We start from the raw sequence: 17453 nt of genomic DNA, 5'->3' as shown, positions 1-17453 counted from the left end.
GTGTCTTTTCCTATGAAGCTGCATTCTAGTGACTGCCTCCAGCCTGTACTGATCCATGGGTTTTTCCTGTCCCAGATATCAGGCTTCGCATTTGTTTTTTTCTGAATTTCATTAGGTTCTTTTCAGCAGCCTGTTTTTCCAGGCTGTACACCCTGCTGTGAATGGTAGCCCTGCCTCCCTGCGTACTAACTACTCCTCTCAATTCATCATCATCATCAAACTTGCTGAGAAGGTGCTCAGTCTTCCAGGCTGTTAATGACAAATTAAGGGTACTGGCTCGGGTATTGATCCCCAAGTCAAGTAGTCATACTGCTGATCACACTTCGAGCCTGATGGCCCAGCCAATTTTCCATCAGTCTTATTACCCAGTTTTCCAATCTCATCATCATCATCATGGCTAGGCTTCACGAACAAAGATTTGAGAAGGGCCCTACCCACACTTGCTGCAAGCGCGCTGATGGCTAAAAAGGTCAACGTGAGATAGACAAGGCCGGTTGCAGAAGGCACAGCGGAAAGACTCCCCAGGTGATATCGACAAGACAGGGTTCTTTTGGCATTGTCTTTTCTCCTCGAGAGTGATCCTGCGTGTGTTCTCAAAAGAAGCAGCAGCATTATTAAGTGTGTCTCCGTGTCTCCTGATTGGAGGCCAGAATAGACCAACGATGATGATCAATATGGCCAAGGCTGAAAGATTGTTTCAGGCAGTCCTTGTATCTCCTCTTCGGGGCTCCTCTCTTGCAGCAGCCAGTGGCAAGTTCCCCATAGAGCACGATCTTAGGGAGGCAGTAATCCTGCATCCTGGAGACGTGCCCTGCCCAGCGCAGCTGTGTTCTCAGCAGCATGGCCTCAGTGCTCGTGACTGCTGCCTGTTCAAGGACAGACGCATTTCCAATCTACAGCTGACCAATTTGGCTATAAAGGTACTGTGGGAGACTATATCAAAGTCCTTGGTAAAGTCAAAATACACAATATCCACAGTTTCTCCTTGCCCACACAACTAGTCATCCCACTTTAGGTACTGGAGCTACAGAAATAACTGTAATTTATGTTATAATCCAAATGCTTGTCTTCAGCAACTGGTCTGCCTTGCTTTCAAGTAACTCTTGCAGTTTACTGCCTTCACATAATATGAAGTTACATATTTAAGTATAAACTTCTGCTTTCAAAACACACTGCGTTGTGACCAAGTTTCCTAACTTTTCTTACTAAACACTTTAATCTCAAAAATAACATTAAAGACTTTAAAACAATGAAAATACCTTTATAGGTAGCCATATATCTATTTTTAACAGATTTTTTTTGAATAAAGAAATGGAGAAAATTCTCATGTGTTGCAAGTGTCACTATGTTACTGCTGTGATTGTTGAAAATGTTGAAAGTTTGAAGTTTTACGCACTCACACAAGACCTCAGTTCACAAGAAACTTTTGCTTTTCTCCCACTTTAGTTCCCAAACCATCAGGTGAAGCACACACTTAGACCTGCTGTCATGTACCAATCCAACCGGTGTGGTCTGGGCACATCTATATGTCCATAGTGACCTAATTTCTGAGCGCTTACCTAGTTAACACACCTGGTTGGTTAACACACCTCACTCCCTGAGCTGAGGCTGAGACCTGAAAGTATCCTGAACAGGAGGTCAAATGAAAGTCTCCTGGAGTGGAGAGATACACTGTGACTGGGAAACAGCTCTCAGTTCCGCTGTGCCCTTTGTTTTCAGACTTCCTTGTGATTCCAGGGCTCTTTCTGAGTTCTCTTAATGTGCCTTCCTTGTGGAGAACAATCCATCAGGCTGGTCAAATTAGTCTTGAAGCAGTTGTTCACAAAAACTGGTAACAAGAAAAATGGTTACTGATTAGCACTTCTGCTGCTAAGATTCAGTATCCTGAGTTAGTTATGAATGCTAACGTAGGTCCAAGTCATTACTTAAATTACTGGTTTGGTATGAAAAGTGTTGTCAATATGAATCTTAAAAAGGTAGCACTCAGTAAAACATGAAGGCAAAATGAGCAGCTAAATTTAAATGCAGTTACAGCACAGAGCACTTCTGAATTTATTTCCTGATTAAAGTATTTCAGAAAATTTTGAATTCAATCCACACCTCATGATGAGTCACTGATTAGCTGATAGCATCAGTTATAACTTGAGACTCAAATATTATCTGCTCTAATATATATCAGACAAGTGAAATTACAATGACATTTTCTTCTTAGAATCAAGCTTCCCACTCTCCATCCTACTGTTCTACTCCCAGACACTAGATCCTGCTGGATTAGTGCCTCACTATTGCAGTGTCAGTGAGGTGTTAGATTGGCCCATTCCAGTGTCACACACTGCCACTTTAGGATCACAATTCACAACATTTCAGGGCTGGCTTTTGGATGGCAGTACTGATTTATGCTGTATTAAAGTAATGGTGATACATAACTCATGTTTTAAATTTTAAAAGCAGTGACTCTGTTAGCCAACAAGTGGTAGGGCTATTGCACTTGGCTCGCTACTCATGCAGCAGACTTAGTGAGCTGAGAAACTACACCCTTTATTTTTCATAGTATATCAGTAAAGGAAAATTACAGTCCATGTCCTTCCTGAGAAAGTGAACCGATAGATGAGCACTAGATCCTGTGAAGTTGATCTAAGAGTGCACTAATCACTCCCAGTTTAACCCTGTCACTTGCATCAAGTCTGGTGCTTTTCTGTGCAGGTGGCGAGCCATTTCAGCTCACCAACCAACAGAAACTACAAACATTAAACATCTTCCCTGATGTAAGTTTTCAGGGTTTCAGGAGCTGTACTGGCTCAATGGAGAGTCACACAAATGTCAAGAGCTGGCACTGAAGCAGATCAGAGAAGGTGGCAGGGAGAACCTGACAAAGGTGATGCCACTCTTGCAGAATTAAAGCTGATAGATTAAGCCATAAAGCTTTACCTTGAGAATGCCATGGACTGATCTAAAATTTCTTGTTTGAAAAATGAAACATAAAACATTTTTTAAAGCACGAATCCAGATCAAGGTAAGAGAATTTAAATATTTGCCATTATATATTGACTAACTCACTCCACTGACTTGATCAGTGTTAAGACCTGATTATTCCAAGCTTTTCTGTCTCAAGTCAGGGTCTTACAAACCAGTTTGTGCACAACACAGATCATAATTACTGAGGGTGCTAAAATACAGACTAGGCGCCTCGTAAAACCGGGCTCCACTACACTGTGCCTGACATCACACGTGGGCCACAGCGTTTATTTAAAACCGTGCTACTTTCCATCCAGAGTAAGTGATTTTTAAAAAAACCCCGCACCTGTTCCCCAAATTATGGAAAGTTCAGCACATCAGTTCACCCTACATGTTCTCCGTAACCAGGCCAAAGCTGTTTCGTGTTTTCCCATCAATTTCTGGTGCAATTTCTGCCCGGTGCCAGGGGTTTCTCTGGCCGGTCAGAGGGCAGAGCAGCCCCGTCACACGCGGGGCTGTCACGGCAGCGGCGGGCGGGCGGGCGGGCGCACGGGACGCGGCCGCGCACGCCGGGGCCGGCGAACATGACATCGGCTGCCGGTCGCGCCCGGCCCCGTCTCCCCCTGAACAGCGGGAGAGCCGCAAGGGCTGCGGAGAAGGGAGTGCCCGAGGCGGGGGTCGGCATTGCCAGCCCCCCGCCTGCCCGTGGCCACACCACGCCACACCCTTGGGCTCCGCCGGGAGCTCGCAGCCGTCACCCCGCGCAACGCCGGCCGACGCGGAGGCTGCGGGCGGGGCGGGCGCCGGCGGCCGCGATGGGGGAAGGCGGCGAGCGGCGGGCGGCAGATCCCGACCGCCTGGCGCTGGAGCTGGGGCGGGAGAAGCGGAGGAAGTGAGTTGCGGGCGGGGGACGGGGCGAGGCCGCATGGCAGCGGCCCCAGGAGCCGTCCCGCAGCACCGCCCATGCGGGGCCGCCCACAGCCTCCCTGCGGCAAAATGGCGGCGGCGGCCGCCGCAGTGGGGCGCCCTGGGCGGTGCGGTGTGCGGGCAGCCGGCTCGGGGCTAGGGGGTCTGCCCGGCACTGCTGTAAGGGCACCGAGCTGCGGCTGGTGCGCCGTAGGAAGGGCTGGCCCGAGGGCTGGGGGGGGGCACGAAGGAGCCTGAAGGGGCAGGGTAAGTTGTATCAGCCAAAAAAGCGAAAATAGGACCAGGTGTGGTTAACCGCATCGGGCAGCTGAACAGCTGCACAGCCCCTCGCTCGCTCCCCTCCCAGTGGGATGGGGAATGAATCGGAAGGGTAAAGGTGAGAAAATCTGTGGGTTGAGACAAAGGCAAAAGAAAAGATAAAAAATAAACTCAAGAATAGTAAATTAATAAAAAAACCCCAGGTGCTCACGACCAGCGGGCTAATACCTTTCTCAAAGAAAGGCAGCCCCAGCAAGCCCCACCACCCCAGTTTTTGTTTCCGAAGATGACATTACGTGGCATAGGATATTCCTTGGGTCAGTTGGGATCAGCTGCCCAAGCTGTGTCCCTTCCCAACTTCTTGTGCTCCCCCAGCCCACTCGCCTGTGGGCTGGTATGAGAAGCAGAAAAGGCCTTAACACAGTGTAAACACTCTTCAGCAGTAACTAAGACATCCCTGTTATCAACACTTTCATCACAAATACAAAACATAGTCCCATACCAGAGAATTAAATGTATATGAGGCAAAACCAGTACACTGGGATTGGAATCCATGTTGGAGGAAGAATAAAGGAGCCCTCACATGGGTGCATGCCTCGTTGGGGGAAGATGGATAAAATGGACAGTGAGGTGCTCTTTATACACTCTTTTTTCCATGGTGTTGAGTAAAACTGGAAAGCTGGATGTTCACCCTTCTCTTCTGTCAGTAAATATCTTTGCAATTTACAGGAAAGGTACAGCATCTCTGTAGTGCAGTTTGCAGAGATGAAGACTTGTTACTATTAGCAGTCAGTCCTCTTCCTTAAGCAGCAAATGTTTGAGTGCTGTGAGGATTGTTGATGCTCATGGCATGGCATTCTAGGTTCTTTTTTCCCGAGTTTACTTAAGAAGTTACACATTTTTCCCCTGTGTTAAACAGCATGATTGCATTTTGAGTGTTAGTAAATTAAAACTTGGGAAATGTCAGAAGCTCCTGTGCTGCCTTAATTCAGACCCTTGATATTTGCATTTCCTTATTATTTTCAAGCATTCTATTAATATTGATTTTCCCCCTGAACAGTGTTTCTTTCAGTGTCTGAACTGCAGATCTCTTCAAACTAGTCCTGCAGTTGTGGACTTTAAAAAAGGTTTATTCACAAATGGAAAGGGGGAAACCAATATTAACAGAGTCAAAATGGTTATAGGCACCGTCTGTGTTCGATATGTCACAAAAAAGAGCTTGGACATACTTGCACCAATGTGTAAGCAAATTTCCTTTCACTAAGTTTCCTGACTTAGTAGTGTGTTGGTAATACATCAGTTATCCTCTGCATATACCGGCTCTTTTACCTGACACACGATCCTGATATTATTGTTGTTCAGGTAAAAAGTAGAATGGTATTGGCTTTGTTTCACTGCTTTAATTTATATGTTTGGGTTTTTTTATTAATGAAAACGTGGATTATTTATGTGCCTTAAGTTCTTGCTAATATCCCTGAGGATCTTCTGCAAGACTGTGCCCAAAGTTCAGGTCAAGTTGTGGTGACTTATTTACTGATGAAAGCAAAATATATATTTAATAAAATCCTTAATTGTGATGGCATGACAGTAAAAGGTGCTCCAGGTGGATTCTACAGCTGTTTCCTGTGTATATCTTGTGTGTGTACAAAGAGACAATACCATTATTGCCAGTTTCACAGGAATTATTTATTCAACATAATTGCCAGTGACCAGGCTTGTTAGACTGGTGACATGTATAGTCAATGAATACAGAAAGGCTTTTGGAAGGTGTGATTCATCTGACCTACTTTGCCTGGCTGTTCTAGCATGAGATGACTCACACCCTAGCAGGTGCCAGTTTCTTTCCCTGGGGTATAAAGCGAGCTGAGGATGAGTGGCTTGCAAATAGATGTCTGCATTCCTTCACAGCCATCTCACCCTTGTCATCTTTTTACTGGCTTATTTGATTATTGTGCCATTTAGGCAGTTTGCTAACAGCCCATCTACCACTCTCATTTAACCAGTCATGATTTTTTTTTCTTCACAGAATAAATTGAATCATCCATGTCTGTAAGGGGTCTGTCTCTAAAGTACCTGCTGATTCTCAGTGATCGTGGATCTAGTGTGAAGTCTTTCAAAATCTTTTGTGACTCTAATGAAAGTCAGCTTAAATATGACTCTGAATTGTTGTAATCAAGATTCAGTACACATTTTGATTGGGAAATGTCATGACATGTTTCAGAGAGAGAGAGGAAAGGCATATAATGCTGCAGTATCCATCTTAACAGACAAAGAGGTCTTAAAGACATATATTTATGCATGGCAGCTACTTACTAATATTGTGTGTTAATTCAGCTTGTGAGATTTCATTTTCTGTGGCTTTCCTTGCCAGGAAAACTGCAGCATTTTCCCAGCACACTGCTGACTGCAAGTGTCACACGCCCGTAGCTTTCAGTACTGTATGTGCTCTTCCATGTGGTGCCTCTGCACTGTGCAATATTGTTTCTGCTTTGTTCATAGATTCTGAAGGCATCTATGCATTTTGTCTTCTACAGGACTCAATAAAGGCCTGCCATGTTAGAGAGCTGATGCCCTAGAACTGATGACTTGCCCCGAGATTCTCCTATAACGTTTCATTGGTTTCTCTCTCCACTATAGAAAACTGCTTCGGGCAGCCTTTTGCCTGATACACGTACAAGATATCCAGGTCTGGGTAGCAAAACGTGCAGGAAAATGGCTTTCATCCTAAGTGACTGTCATTGTCACGTAAAATAGCACCTGTACACTGCCTTAAAAAGAAACTTAGCATTTTTTTCCTCTTTTGTAGTTTCAATCAGAGCCTACTTATCTGAACTGTGCTTTTTTTCTCCTTTTCTTCACAAGAGCTTTCTTGTTAATGCTTAGTATGCAAGGATGTTGTTAAGTTCCCCTGATGAGCTTTCAGGATTTATGGGCTTTCTGCTGTGATGACTATAAATTGTCCATTGACATGGAAAAGATTTATAGGCCTTGAACATGTCTCATTAAGTTTAACACGTGAGGTTGCAGGTAAAATCAGAGCACAGTCCCTCTAAGTACAGAGCTAGTCTCTGGGAAGGCAGGTAGACACCTATACACAGCTGCATTAAATTCACACTAACAGATACATGCCATGACCATCACTTCCTATCACAATTAGAAATAACTCCAGAAATGCAAAATATTCTGATACATTGGAAAGCTGAAATGTTTACTGAGTTGGTCAAAGTGGTGTATTTCTACATCCTTTGTCTGCCAGAGAAGGGATTGTATTTTACTGCATATACACTGACTAAAACAAAAAGGTTTCACCCTGGATGCATTCTGGGTGCCACTGGAGTATTAAATGTTTAATAACAATTAGAGTTTTTTTAAAAGGGTTTCTGTTGCCAAATGGAAATAAGACTTTCTGTCAGTGTAGCAATTACAATCTGACACCTGACCATTTATCATTTCTGTACATCTATTTATCAGGTCAAAATATAGTTGGAATTTGGCTTGCAGTTTTGCTAATGGTACAGAAAGAATAATAAAATCCGATGTATGAAATATTGTATATAGTCTTGGAATTAACAGAAATTAAAAACTGAAAACATGGGATTTAAGGAACTCATTCTTTGTGTGTCATCCCTCTGCATCCATCTGAGCACTTAATTAAGATTTCTTGGAAAAGGAAAACAATTTCATTTTGATACAGCTCAGCTCTGGTTACAGCATTAAATGTTTCTAATTTTCAGTGTTATTTCCTTCAAAAACTTTAATTTTAGCACTCACTGTCATCATGGTTTCCTCTTTTCCAAGCTCTGAGAGGTTGATAGAATATGCTATGCAGAAACCTTATCTATTTGTGTTGGAATGATAGCAGCAATGTAGTAAAATTTTGTCTTTCTTCTTCCTAGCCATCTGCCTCCTTTATTTGGAGTGGGAGCAAACAGGCAGCAGCAAGCAGATTTCCTTTGGTTTTCCTACATCTAAGCTTTTTGACTCGTGTTTCAAGGCTATCTTTGGCTGGGTTTCATCCAAAAGGACATCCTTTTTGTCTCTAGCAAGTTTCCAATACTGTCACTATTTCTTTTCCTCTCTAATTTAATGTTGGTAGGGACAAAAAGAGCAGTGGAGCAAGGAGGGCTTGGAAGGCCCAGCTCTCCTTTGCCACATTTTTGATATCTGTCTTGCTGTTCTACAGCATGTTTCTTTCACTGAAGTCGTACTTGAATTACCTTAAATTACTCTTCTTTACATTTCTTTACTATTTCAGCTCTTCAGCCCTCCCTATTCCAAGCATAGCTCTTCAGTTCCTTATGATCAGTTGGTTTGTTTCCAGTTGAAATCTGATGTTTCAGGCTATGAAAAAGAATTGTTATCTACTGAAGGTTGGTGCAAGGAGTGCAAGAGATGATACTAAGAGATTTCTCAGTAATCATCTCTGTTATCAGAGCTTTGATTTCCTGTAGTCTAGATAACTATTTCTTGAAGAGCATTTCTCATGAACTATTCAGAAAATTAAGATCCATGTTAGCAATGGAACCTCTCCTTTAAAAACAAAACAAACACTCCCCCCACTGTAACAAATATGAAGCACAACAATTTTCTCAGCTGCATGTTTTAATGAACTAGGCTAGGGTTTCAAAGACATCAGTTGTCATATTGATATTGTAAAGAATTTTTCAAAGGGCCTTATTTGCAGAGTTGTGTTCTCAGTTCTTTTGGACTATCTCAATCTGGGCTCTGAAACATTGAGGCACCCAGGAACCTTTGGTCCTCTGCTACCTTCTGCTTCTGGTCATATCTTCCAAGATAGAAAGAGCCTGATTTTCATGGTACTTTTCACTGCCTGGGTGACCCATGTACAGAATTAATCAATGGGCAAAAGTATTTTTTCCTACAGTATTAACATACTGAAAAAAACCTGTGGCTTTAGCTACTGTATATTTTTTAACACTCCCTTTATTTACTGTCTTTCTTTTCTGATAGTTGTAAAACATGGTTTGTTTTGATTGGTTTTGTATGGGTACAGTTTAGAAAATGACTGTTAATCATTGAACAGTGAGTCAAAATGAAGTATGAATTCACAACTTCAAATAGCAAATCTCTCAGACATATTCTTGTTTTAAAAAAATGTTAATTTTCTTTTAGATGAAAAATTAAGGCCAGTGCCTTCTCTACATTTGTTTAATGCTGATGATCTGTTAGAAAATTATTCTGTTTTAGCAAATGTCTGTCTTGGGTTTTTATGGAAGTAATTTTATTCACAAAGTAGAAATGCTTCTAAGGCACTGTAGTATCCACGGAGAAAAGAACATTTAAAAATGGACAAGGTAATGTAATTACATAGAAATGACCAATAGATACTTCTTCTGAAAATATATTTGATCTGTTTTTTCTAATTTCAGTAACAGGACTAATGCAACAGCCAATTTATTGCCTCCTTTAAATACCACAGGCAGATGCTTGAAATCTCAATATTTCAACTGAGAAACACTGTAGCAGAACTGGAAGAAAGACTTAACTGTGTTGAAGATGAAGGTAAGTGAATTAAAACAGAGTCTTGCTAATTTATTAGGAAACACAGAAAATTTATTCTTTTGGGAAAGCTTTACAGTATAGAGGTTCAAATTTTTATTTGGAAATTTAAGTTTTCTCTTGTCAAACATGACTGTGGTGTTTCAAATGTGAAATTAAGGAATGCTACATGCAGCCATGTTAGCTTTTTTTTGGTTAATTATTAATGAAACTATGAATAACATGAATTCATAGAGTTGGTTAATATTCTGGCCACAGTAAGCCCAGTGAAAATTTTCCTTGATTTATATTTTCAAGGTCTTTTGTATGCAAAGATCCTCATTATGAGGATTACTACCTTTCTCAGTCTCCAGTTAGTTAAAAGGAACAGTTTAAAAAAATTCTTTTACTTAAAATGACATAAAATAATCTGGGAAATATAATAATTCTGTATTTTTTTAAGGTAATGAATGGAAAACCAGATATGAGACACAAGTAGAACTGAACAAACAGCTGGAAAGGCAAATTAATATTCTTCGAGATAAGGTGGAGCTTATTCGTGGAAAACCAGCAGGTAGAAATGGGTATTCATAACTTTTTCAGTAGAATTAATGCTTATATGTTGCCATTATATCAAAAGGTCACATGTTTTGCTTATTTGCAGATAAATTGTCCGTTGTTCGCACATTTGATCAAATGCCTGTGGTGAGTACTGTGACATTTAGTTGGGTCAACAACAAATCACAGTGTAATTGAAGAACTTGTGTAGTCTTTTTTTTCTTTGTTTGTTCATGACAAAAAAATAGCATCAACCTTGTCTAGAAGCCAAAACAATCAGTCCCGCTTATGTTTGTATTTTTTCAGATGTGTAGTTGCTTATAAATTTATAAAATATAGAATAAAATCCTTAAGTAGGAGGTACATAAGACCTGAATGTTGGGAAGAATCATGTAGTGAAATTTTTAACTAAGTGAAGGTTTTATGACTGAATCTGCAGTAAGGCATGTGAGATGCAGTAGCTGGACTAAAAATAGTAGTTCTAAAAATAGATGGGAAAATGTTAAACCTTGGTCACCAGATCATGGAATCATTTAGTGTTTGACCACTCTCACAATAAAAAAATGTCCTTAGTTGTGACCAAATGGAATTTTACACATTTCAGTTTGTGCCCACTGCCTCTTGTCCTCTCACTGGGCACCTCTGAGGAGCTCCTGGCTCCCTCTTCTTCGTTACTTCCCATCACATATTTATACACTTTAATAAGGACCCCTAGACCTTCTCTTCCCTAGGCTGAACCATGGCAGCTCTTTCCTTATCTGTCAGATGCTACAGTTCCTTAATCATCTTCATAGCTCCATACTGGACTTGTTCCAGGAAGTCCGATCTTTCTCGTACTGAGGAGTCCAGAAGCAGATCCAGCACTTCAGATATGTCTGACCAGTGCTATGGACAAGGGATGGATTACCTTCCTTGACCTGCTGGCAAAGTTGTTCCTGATGCACCCCAGATGGCCATTGACCACCTTTGCAGAAAGAAGCATTGCTTCCTTGTAGTTACCTTGTTCATCAGGACCCCAAGGTCTTTCTATCCCAAGCTACTTCTCAGGCAGTGAGCCCCAGCATATACTACTGCCTAGGATACTTCTCCCCCAGGGTCAGGACTTTGCATTTCCCACTTCACGTGATTCCTCTCTCCCTGTTTTTGCGGCCTGTTGAGGCCCCTCTAAACAGCAACACTATTATCTCTTGTATCAGTCAGTACTCCAAATTTTGTATCAGCTGTGATAGATGAATAGTTGCTGTAACATTTTGCATAGTACAGTCACTGGAAAATTCCTCGTTGTACAGTAAATTTTTGCACCAATATAGGAAATATCTAAGTTTTTAATTTTTATTCCTTATCACTCATACTTCATGACCTGTATTTCAACAAAGCAATCTTGAGGTAAAAACAGCAAGAAAAAACCCAGCAAATGTTTTGACCATTTTGTCTTCTAAAGTGGAAAATGAAGTGAAAATCATTTTAGATTCAGAATGACTTTTTCCTTAGTCTACCATCTGCTGAAATCTTTGACACCTTTTCTGCTTCTTACCCACTTTTTGAAATAGGGTAGGTAGATAAAGATGTGATAATGCACATTATGATGCAGGGTTCTTAGGATTTTTATTGCTGTTGCTTATGCTTACAGAAATGTTACCATCTGACTTTGTGCTTCAGATTCTGAAGATTAATGGGAGTTTACTGAGCCTAGAGGAGGCTGCATGCTCTATTAGTGGGAATGATTGTCTGTTGTAACAGGGTGTGAATAATTAACTGCTTTTTCTGATCTGATCCATAGCTTTCAGACAATAAACATTTTTGCCAGTTTTAGTGTTGTGCTAAGACCATGGTGTTTTCTAGGTAGGAAGGACTAGGTAGATTTTATTCTAAACAGCTAATTAAAACAAACAAAATCTTTCACATCTCACTTTTCTGTTTCACTGAATAGAAAAATCAAAAAGTGAGTTTGAAGAAAAGTCTTGAAGACAGAATATTGATCTAGAAAATTTACAGTTTCAGAAAATGTTATTCCTATCAGCCTGTAAAGCACAGATTGACTTTACAGGCTTTACATGATTGTGCATGCTTACAGTATCAGAAGTGTTTATTTCCAGTATTTTTTTTTTGTTTAGGTTTATTTCTAGTACTCTCTTAAGCAATCCAATTACACCTTGCCAAGCACTCCGGGAGACATTACCAGTGAGATAATCTCCTTGACCAGAAGCTGGGCTGCACTGGTCCAGTACGTTTCTAATCCCTACTAAATATGGCATTGCCTCCTCACCAGTTATGGTGAGTAATGGTTCCAAAGAGGTTTGATTACTGTTCCCATAAAGGAAAGAATGCCAGCACAGCTGAAAGATTCATACTTGCCAGGAGTCTAGAGGACAGGTTGAAGTCCTAGGCTTACTTTGTCCTGGGCAAGCCTGGAGCCTGCATGCCATGCCTTTTCCGTCCTTCAGTCTTCCAGCGGAATGTTAATACATTCTCCTATTTGCTAGCCAGAAAGAAGAATACTTAAGAATTTAGTGAAATGTTTAATTTTTTTCCTTGTTCTGAGGGAAAGAACAGAAGAAAATAGATGTATTTTATGGGGTTTGTTGGTTTGTTTGTTTTCTGAGTTCTTGTTTTGTGGTTTTGTTTTGTTTTTTTTTTTTTTTACTGAAGCTATCAGAATAGTCAGTGTATATTTAGAGACACTCTTGGGAAAGGTAGACCTGCTTTTTCTTTTTCAATATATTTTTAGGAGATAAAACATTGGTAAAAATACACAGAAAATTTTGTGGTGTTTAAGCATGTAGGTTTGTTAAAATCCTTTTTGTATTTTTGAGAGTTGTTCAGGGGACTAGGTGGGAATATTTAGGATTTTCACAGATGAGGATAAAAGAGAGATCTGGTAAATGAATAGAAAAACAAACAGTTTTCCACCAGTCATCAATATACATTTGCTCAAAGTAAAAATGTAGAGAGTGGGTATTTAAAACATAGTGTATGTGTCTGTAAAAATCAAAAGTACACTGTGATATTTAGCTTTCAACTTGCAGTTGCATATAAATAGGAATATATTCCTATATGAAAATATATTTCCTGTGTGTATTGCATAGGAAAAATTTATTCATTGGAGGGTTTGTCAAGCATTGGAACAGGCTGTCCAGGAAAGTGGTTGAGTCACCATCCCTGCAGATGTGGCACTTGGAGACATGGTTTAGTGGTGGACTTGGCAGTGCTGGAATTAATGGTTGGACTTGATGATCTTTAAGGTTGATTCTGTGATTCTGTGAAGTTCTGTGGAAAGATCACTAAGATGATACAATTTCTGTAATGTGGCAACAGTAGATAGTAGATTTTGTTTTGAGCAACATATTTAGAAAATGAAATATAATTTTCAAGTATTTTTAACTTGTGTTCCCAATGAACTTAGAATTATACAGTTAGAGTTATTAGAAGGACCTCTAATAATTCTTAACTTACTAAACAATTTCATCTGTATTTAAAAAAGGAGTTATATCAGAGATACTAAAGAGATTTATCTCACTCAGTTAGTCATTTAAGGTCCTTCTATAGTGAATAGAAGGAGAAAAACATGTCTGTAGAGTAATTCAACCCATTTAGAGATAGGTAGCATAAAATATTTTCTTGATATCAAGCACTACAGGGAAAATAAAAAAATATAAAAGATATGTCATCAGGGACCCTGGCAGTCAGCAAGCTATAAAAACCTGAATGAAAGAGTAGAATACAAATGCAAATTCTGGAACAATGAACAAGAAGGCACAGAGGATTTTCTGTGTTGATAAATTGCAGCAATTGTTGCAGATGGCTTGCACTATGTTTGATTTAGAATTAGAATGATATTGATGAATGATTTCTTGCTATTGAAAGCACCACTAAACCATTTAAATATACAGTTATCTTTGTGAAATCCTTATACTGATGTGAAATAATCCTTTTTTTCTTTTTTAATGCAAAAAAAAATCTTGTAGGTGTCACATAGCAGTAAATGCAGAAACAATACCTTGAACACACAGTTTATTATAGACAGGGTTTAGAAAATCATTTTTGTGTACTGAGGGCAGATTAAAAATAACCTAAATGGTGAAAAGCACAAGGGAGTTCCAACAGTGAAAACTGTTTAGTCAGTAACTTCCTTTATGTCCCAATGAATAATACAAATGTACTTTAGAAATAATTACAGAAGGAATACCTTCTCTCTAAAGTATAACATGATGTGAATTTTACTTATTCTTTTAAGCACACTGCTTTCATCTGTTTGCATTTTTTCATTAAATGAGTTTTGGTAAAATACATGCTCTCTGTTTAGCATGATTTCCTATATAAGCAGAAAGAAAACTATTTCTTTCTCTCACCATTTCTGCAAAAACAAATCCCTCGATAATGGCTTTAGTATGCAAATACTGAAAAGCATACTGCAAAATCAGTTCAGAAGAGCACACTCCTGATAGCATTGCCTTAGCAACGCTCCAGTTAAGATTAGCCAAGGAACCAGGGCTTCTGTGATAAATTACCATTTTCCAGAATGTCCAGCACCACAGCTGAGAAAATTCTGACATTAAGGGCCAGATACTTCCCTTGAAAAGCTGTCTTTGTGGGAGCACAGTGACCACAGAACCAAGACCCTCACACAGCCACCTCAGGGGTTTTGCTCTCAGTTTTGAACTGCAGGCAGAACGTGGGGCAGTGTCACACTGGAGACATATGTGATTGCAGTATGACAGGAAGGGAATCGAGTTTGTGCAAACACGCAGTGAAGACTTTGTATTTCAGTAGGTGTTGATAACTGGCTATAGGGAACATCAGCACTTTATAATCGCATAGGAAACGTTGATAATTCTAGCAAGTAACTGTTAAATGAACCTTGTTGCTCATCCTGGATTAAGTCATCAGTAGCTGTATGGGAAGAAGAAATCTGGTATCCTAGCTTTTCATGAAACTTGGAAGTGTTTTGGAGAAAGTTCTGTAGTCTGGTCTGATTGCCCTAAACTGTATTCTGCCTCCCCTCAGACTTCCCCTTCCTACTCCTTTCATTTGGCCTCAAATAAATACTTTTAATTCCTCCAAGAGACCTTTTTGATTTGCATTTTTTCCTTTAATTGTCATATTGGCATTAGTTGTTCCTCCTGGTGGCCTTGCACAAACCAAGAGACTGTTTTACTCAAATCACTCTGTGGTATGCTCAGAGGCAGAATACACTTTGTGTTTCAAAGAAAACAATCAGGGAAAAATTGTGGAGTCAAGTAACATTCTTCTCTGCTGTTCTCAAGAATTCCTTAGCAATTGGTGGGGACTCTGGGATATCTTCCAGAAAAAATGTATAAGGAAACAATCTCCAGCCTTTTTCGGGTCTACCAGGAGAGATAGTAAGTGAAATGTTTCAGTGTCAGCAACACCTTGTTCTGAACTACAGCGGTGGAGTTCTCAGTTTTAACTTTCTCCTGCCCAAGTCAGCAGGTAACCTGTGTGAGCAGAGCTGTGGAGACCACTGACATAAGGATTTAGGGTATCAACGTCCCACACCTACTACACTGTGTTAAAGTTGTTCTACTCTGGGTCTGGTTTGGAATTTAAAGATGATGCTGACCACAAGGGGGCACTTGGCATTTAGGCAAGTTGTAGTGGGTTTCTGTGGCTAGATTTTGATAGTGGAGGGCAGCTTCTGTTAGAAGCTGCTAGATGCTTCTCCTCTCTGGTGGTGCCAATGCCAGCCAGCTCCAAGACAGGATTTCTGTCACTGGCCAAGGCCAAGCCAATCTGGAGTAGTAGTAATTCCTCTATGATAACATATTTAAGAACAGAAAGGTATTGTGCAGAAGGAATTCCAGCCAGGGAAGAGTGGAGTGAGAACATGGGAACAACAAAGTAGACACCAAGGTCAGTGCAGAAGGAGGGGCAGGAGGTGCTCCAGGCACTGGAGCTGAGGCCCTGCAGCCCGTGGGGCAGACCATGGTGGGGCAGCTGTGCCCCTGCAGCCCATGGAGGACCATCGGGGTGCAGAGACCCACCTGCAGCCCATGGAGAAGCCCATGCTGGAGCATGGAGGAGGCTATGACCCTGTGGGAGGCCCAGAATGGAGCAGGATCCTGCTGGGGACTTGCAGCCCATGGAGAGGGAAGCCCACGGTGGAACAGCTCATTCGTGAAGGGCTGCACCCCATGGAGGAGTGACCCATGGGACAGCAGTTTGGGAAGAACTGCTGCCTGTGGGATGGACTCACACCAGAGAGGTCTGCAAAGGACTGTCTGCTGTGGGAGGGACCCCACGGGAGCAGGGCAAGGACTCCTCTGCTGAGCAGTGGCAGAAACAGCAACCGATCAAAACCCCCATTCCCCATTCCCCTGCACTGCTGAGAGGGAACAGGGAGAACATGGAAGGAAGTGGGGGGGGAGGGAAGATGTTTTTAAGATTATTTTACTTCTCACTCTTTTGCTCTGATCCTGTAAGGGATAAATTTAAGTACTATCCCCACTTTGAGTCTGTTTTGCCCATGAAGGTAATCAGTAACTGACCTCTCCCAGCTCTCATCTCAGCTAATGGATCCTTAGTTGTTTTTTTTTCTCCCTCTGTCCAGTTCAGAGGGAAGTGAGAGAGTGGCTCTAGTGCATACTTGGCATCCAGTCAGGGTCAACCCACTACACAAGTATATGGAACATTTCCTCATTTGTCCTAAAGCTCTTACAGGATCTAGTGTACATACATCAAGTGCATGTTGGATGTTGAAATATGAATAATTCTTAGGCATAATTTTTTCAGTAATATATGATTAGTGAATTTATTGATAACAATCTAAAATCATTTCCATTTTAGTAAAACTAAAGATGTAGTATTTCTTTTTGGTCTTAGTGAGTTTAAAATGATAAAGGTTCAGCTAAATCAGCCGATGAATGTCACCTCATAGTGTTGGGGTGGAGTTTGTTTTCTAAACAAAACTTTATTTCATTTAAAATGTCAAATAGAATGGATTACAAAGGCTTCTTATGTTGTTTTTTGTTCTACACAACTGACAGATATATTGTCTCTGTTCTAACTCATGGAGAAAATTTACAGAGGATTAGCACTGAAACAAATTGCCATAAGTATCAGTAGTCTGCATGAGCTGGGCTCTGATGAAAGCAAGTTTGAGCTGCTTGATGATGTCAAGGATTTGTCATCTTGTCTGTTGTGTAATGATTGTTAGAAATTGTCACCTCTGTTGCCACTGATAGCAGGGCAAGGAAAAATCCAGAATGAGAGCAACTTATGTGGGTGGCCTTAAAATT

General features: G+C 40.8%; 1 protein-coding gene across 6 annotated transcripts in view; it reads left to right on the top strand.

Moving 5' to 3' along the window:
• Window positions 1-17453, top strand: part of CCDC169 (coiled-coil domain containing 169) — a 35173-nt gene that overhangs the window by 1651 nt on the left and 16069 nt on the right. Inside the window, exons 1-5 of one of the 6 annotated variants that reach the window (XM_050332086.1) lie at window positions 3749-3847; window positions 6167-8510; window positions 9531-9663; window positions 10103-10213; window positions 10304-10344. In XM_050332086.1, the coding sequence (XP_050188043.1) occupies window positions 9585-9663; window positions 10103-10213; window positions 10304-10344 (231 nt within the window). In that variant the 5' untranslated portion in view covers window positions 3749-3847; window positions 6167-8510; window positions 9531-9584. Of the gene's footprint in view, window positions 1-3549; window positions 3848-6166; window positions 8511-9239; window positions 9456-9530; window positions 9664-10102; window positions 10214-10303; window positions 10345-17453 lie in introns of those variants that run through there. The other 5 variants (XM_050332084.1, XM_050332085.1, XM_050332089.1 and 2 more) reach the window with 5 other exon arrangements.

This window comes from Myiozetetes cayanensis, unplaced genomic scaffold, assembly GCF_022539395.1.
Source record: "Myiozetetes cayanensis isolate MyiCay16 unplaced genomic scaffold, myiCay2020 scf5-8, whole genome shotgun sequence".
Lineage (NCBI taxonomy): Eukaryota > Metazoa > Chordata > Aves > Passeriformes > Tyrannidae > Myiozetetes > Myiozetetes cayanensis.
The sequence above is the reverse complement of the archived record's forward strand: the minus strand, read 5'-3'. Positions and strand labels throughout refer to the sequence as shown.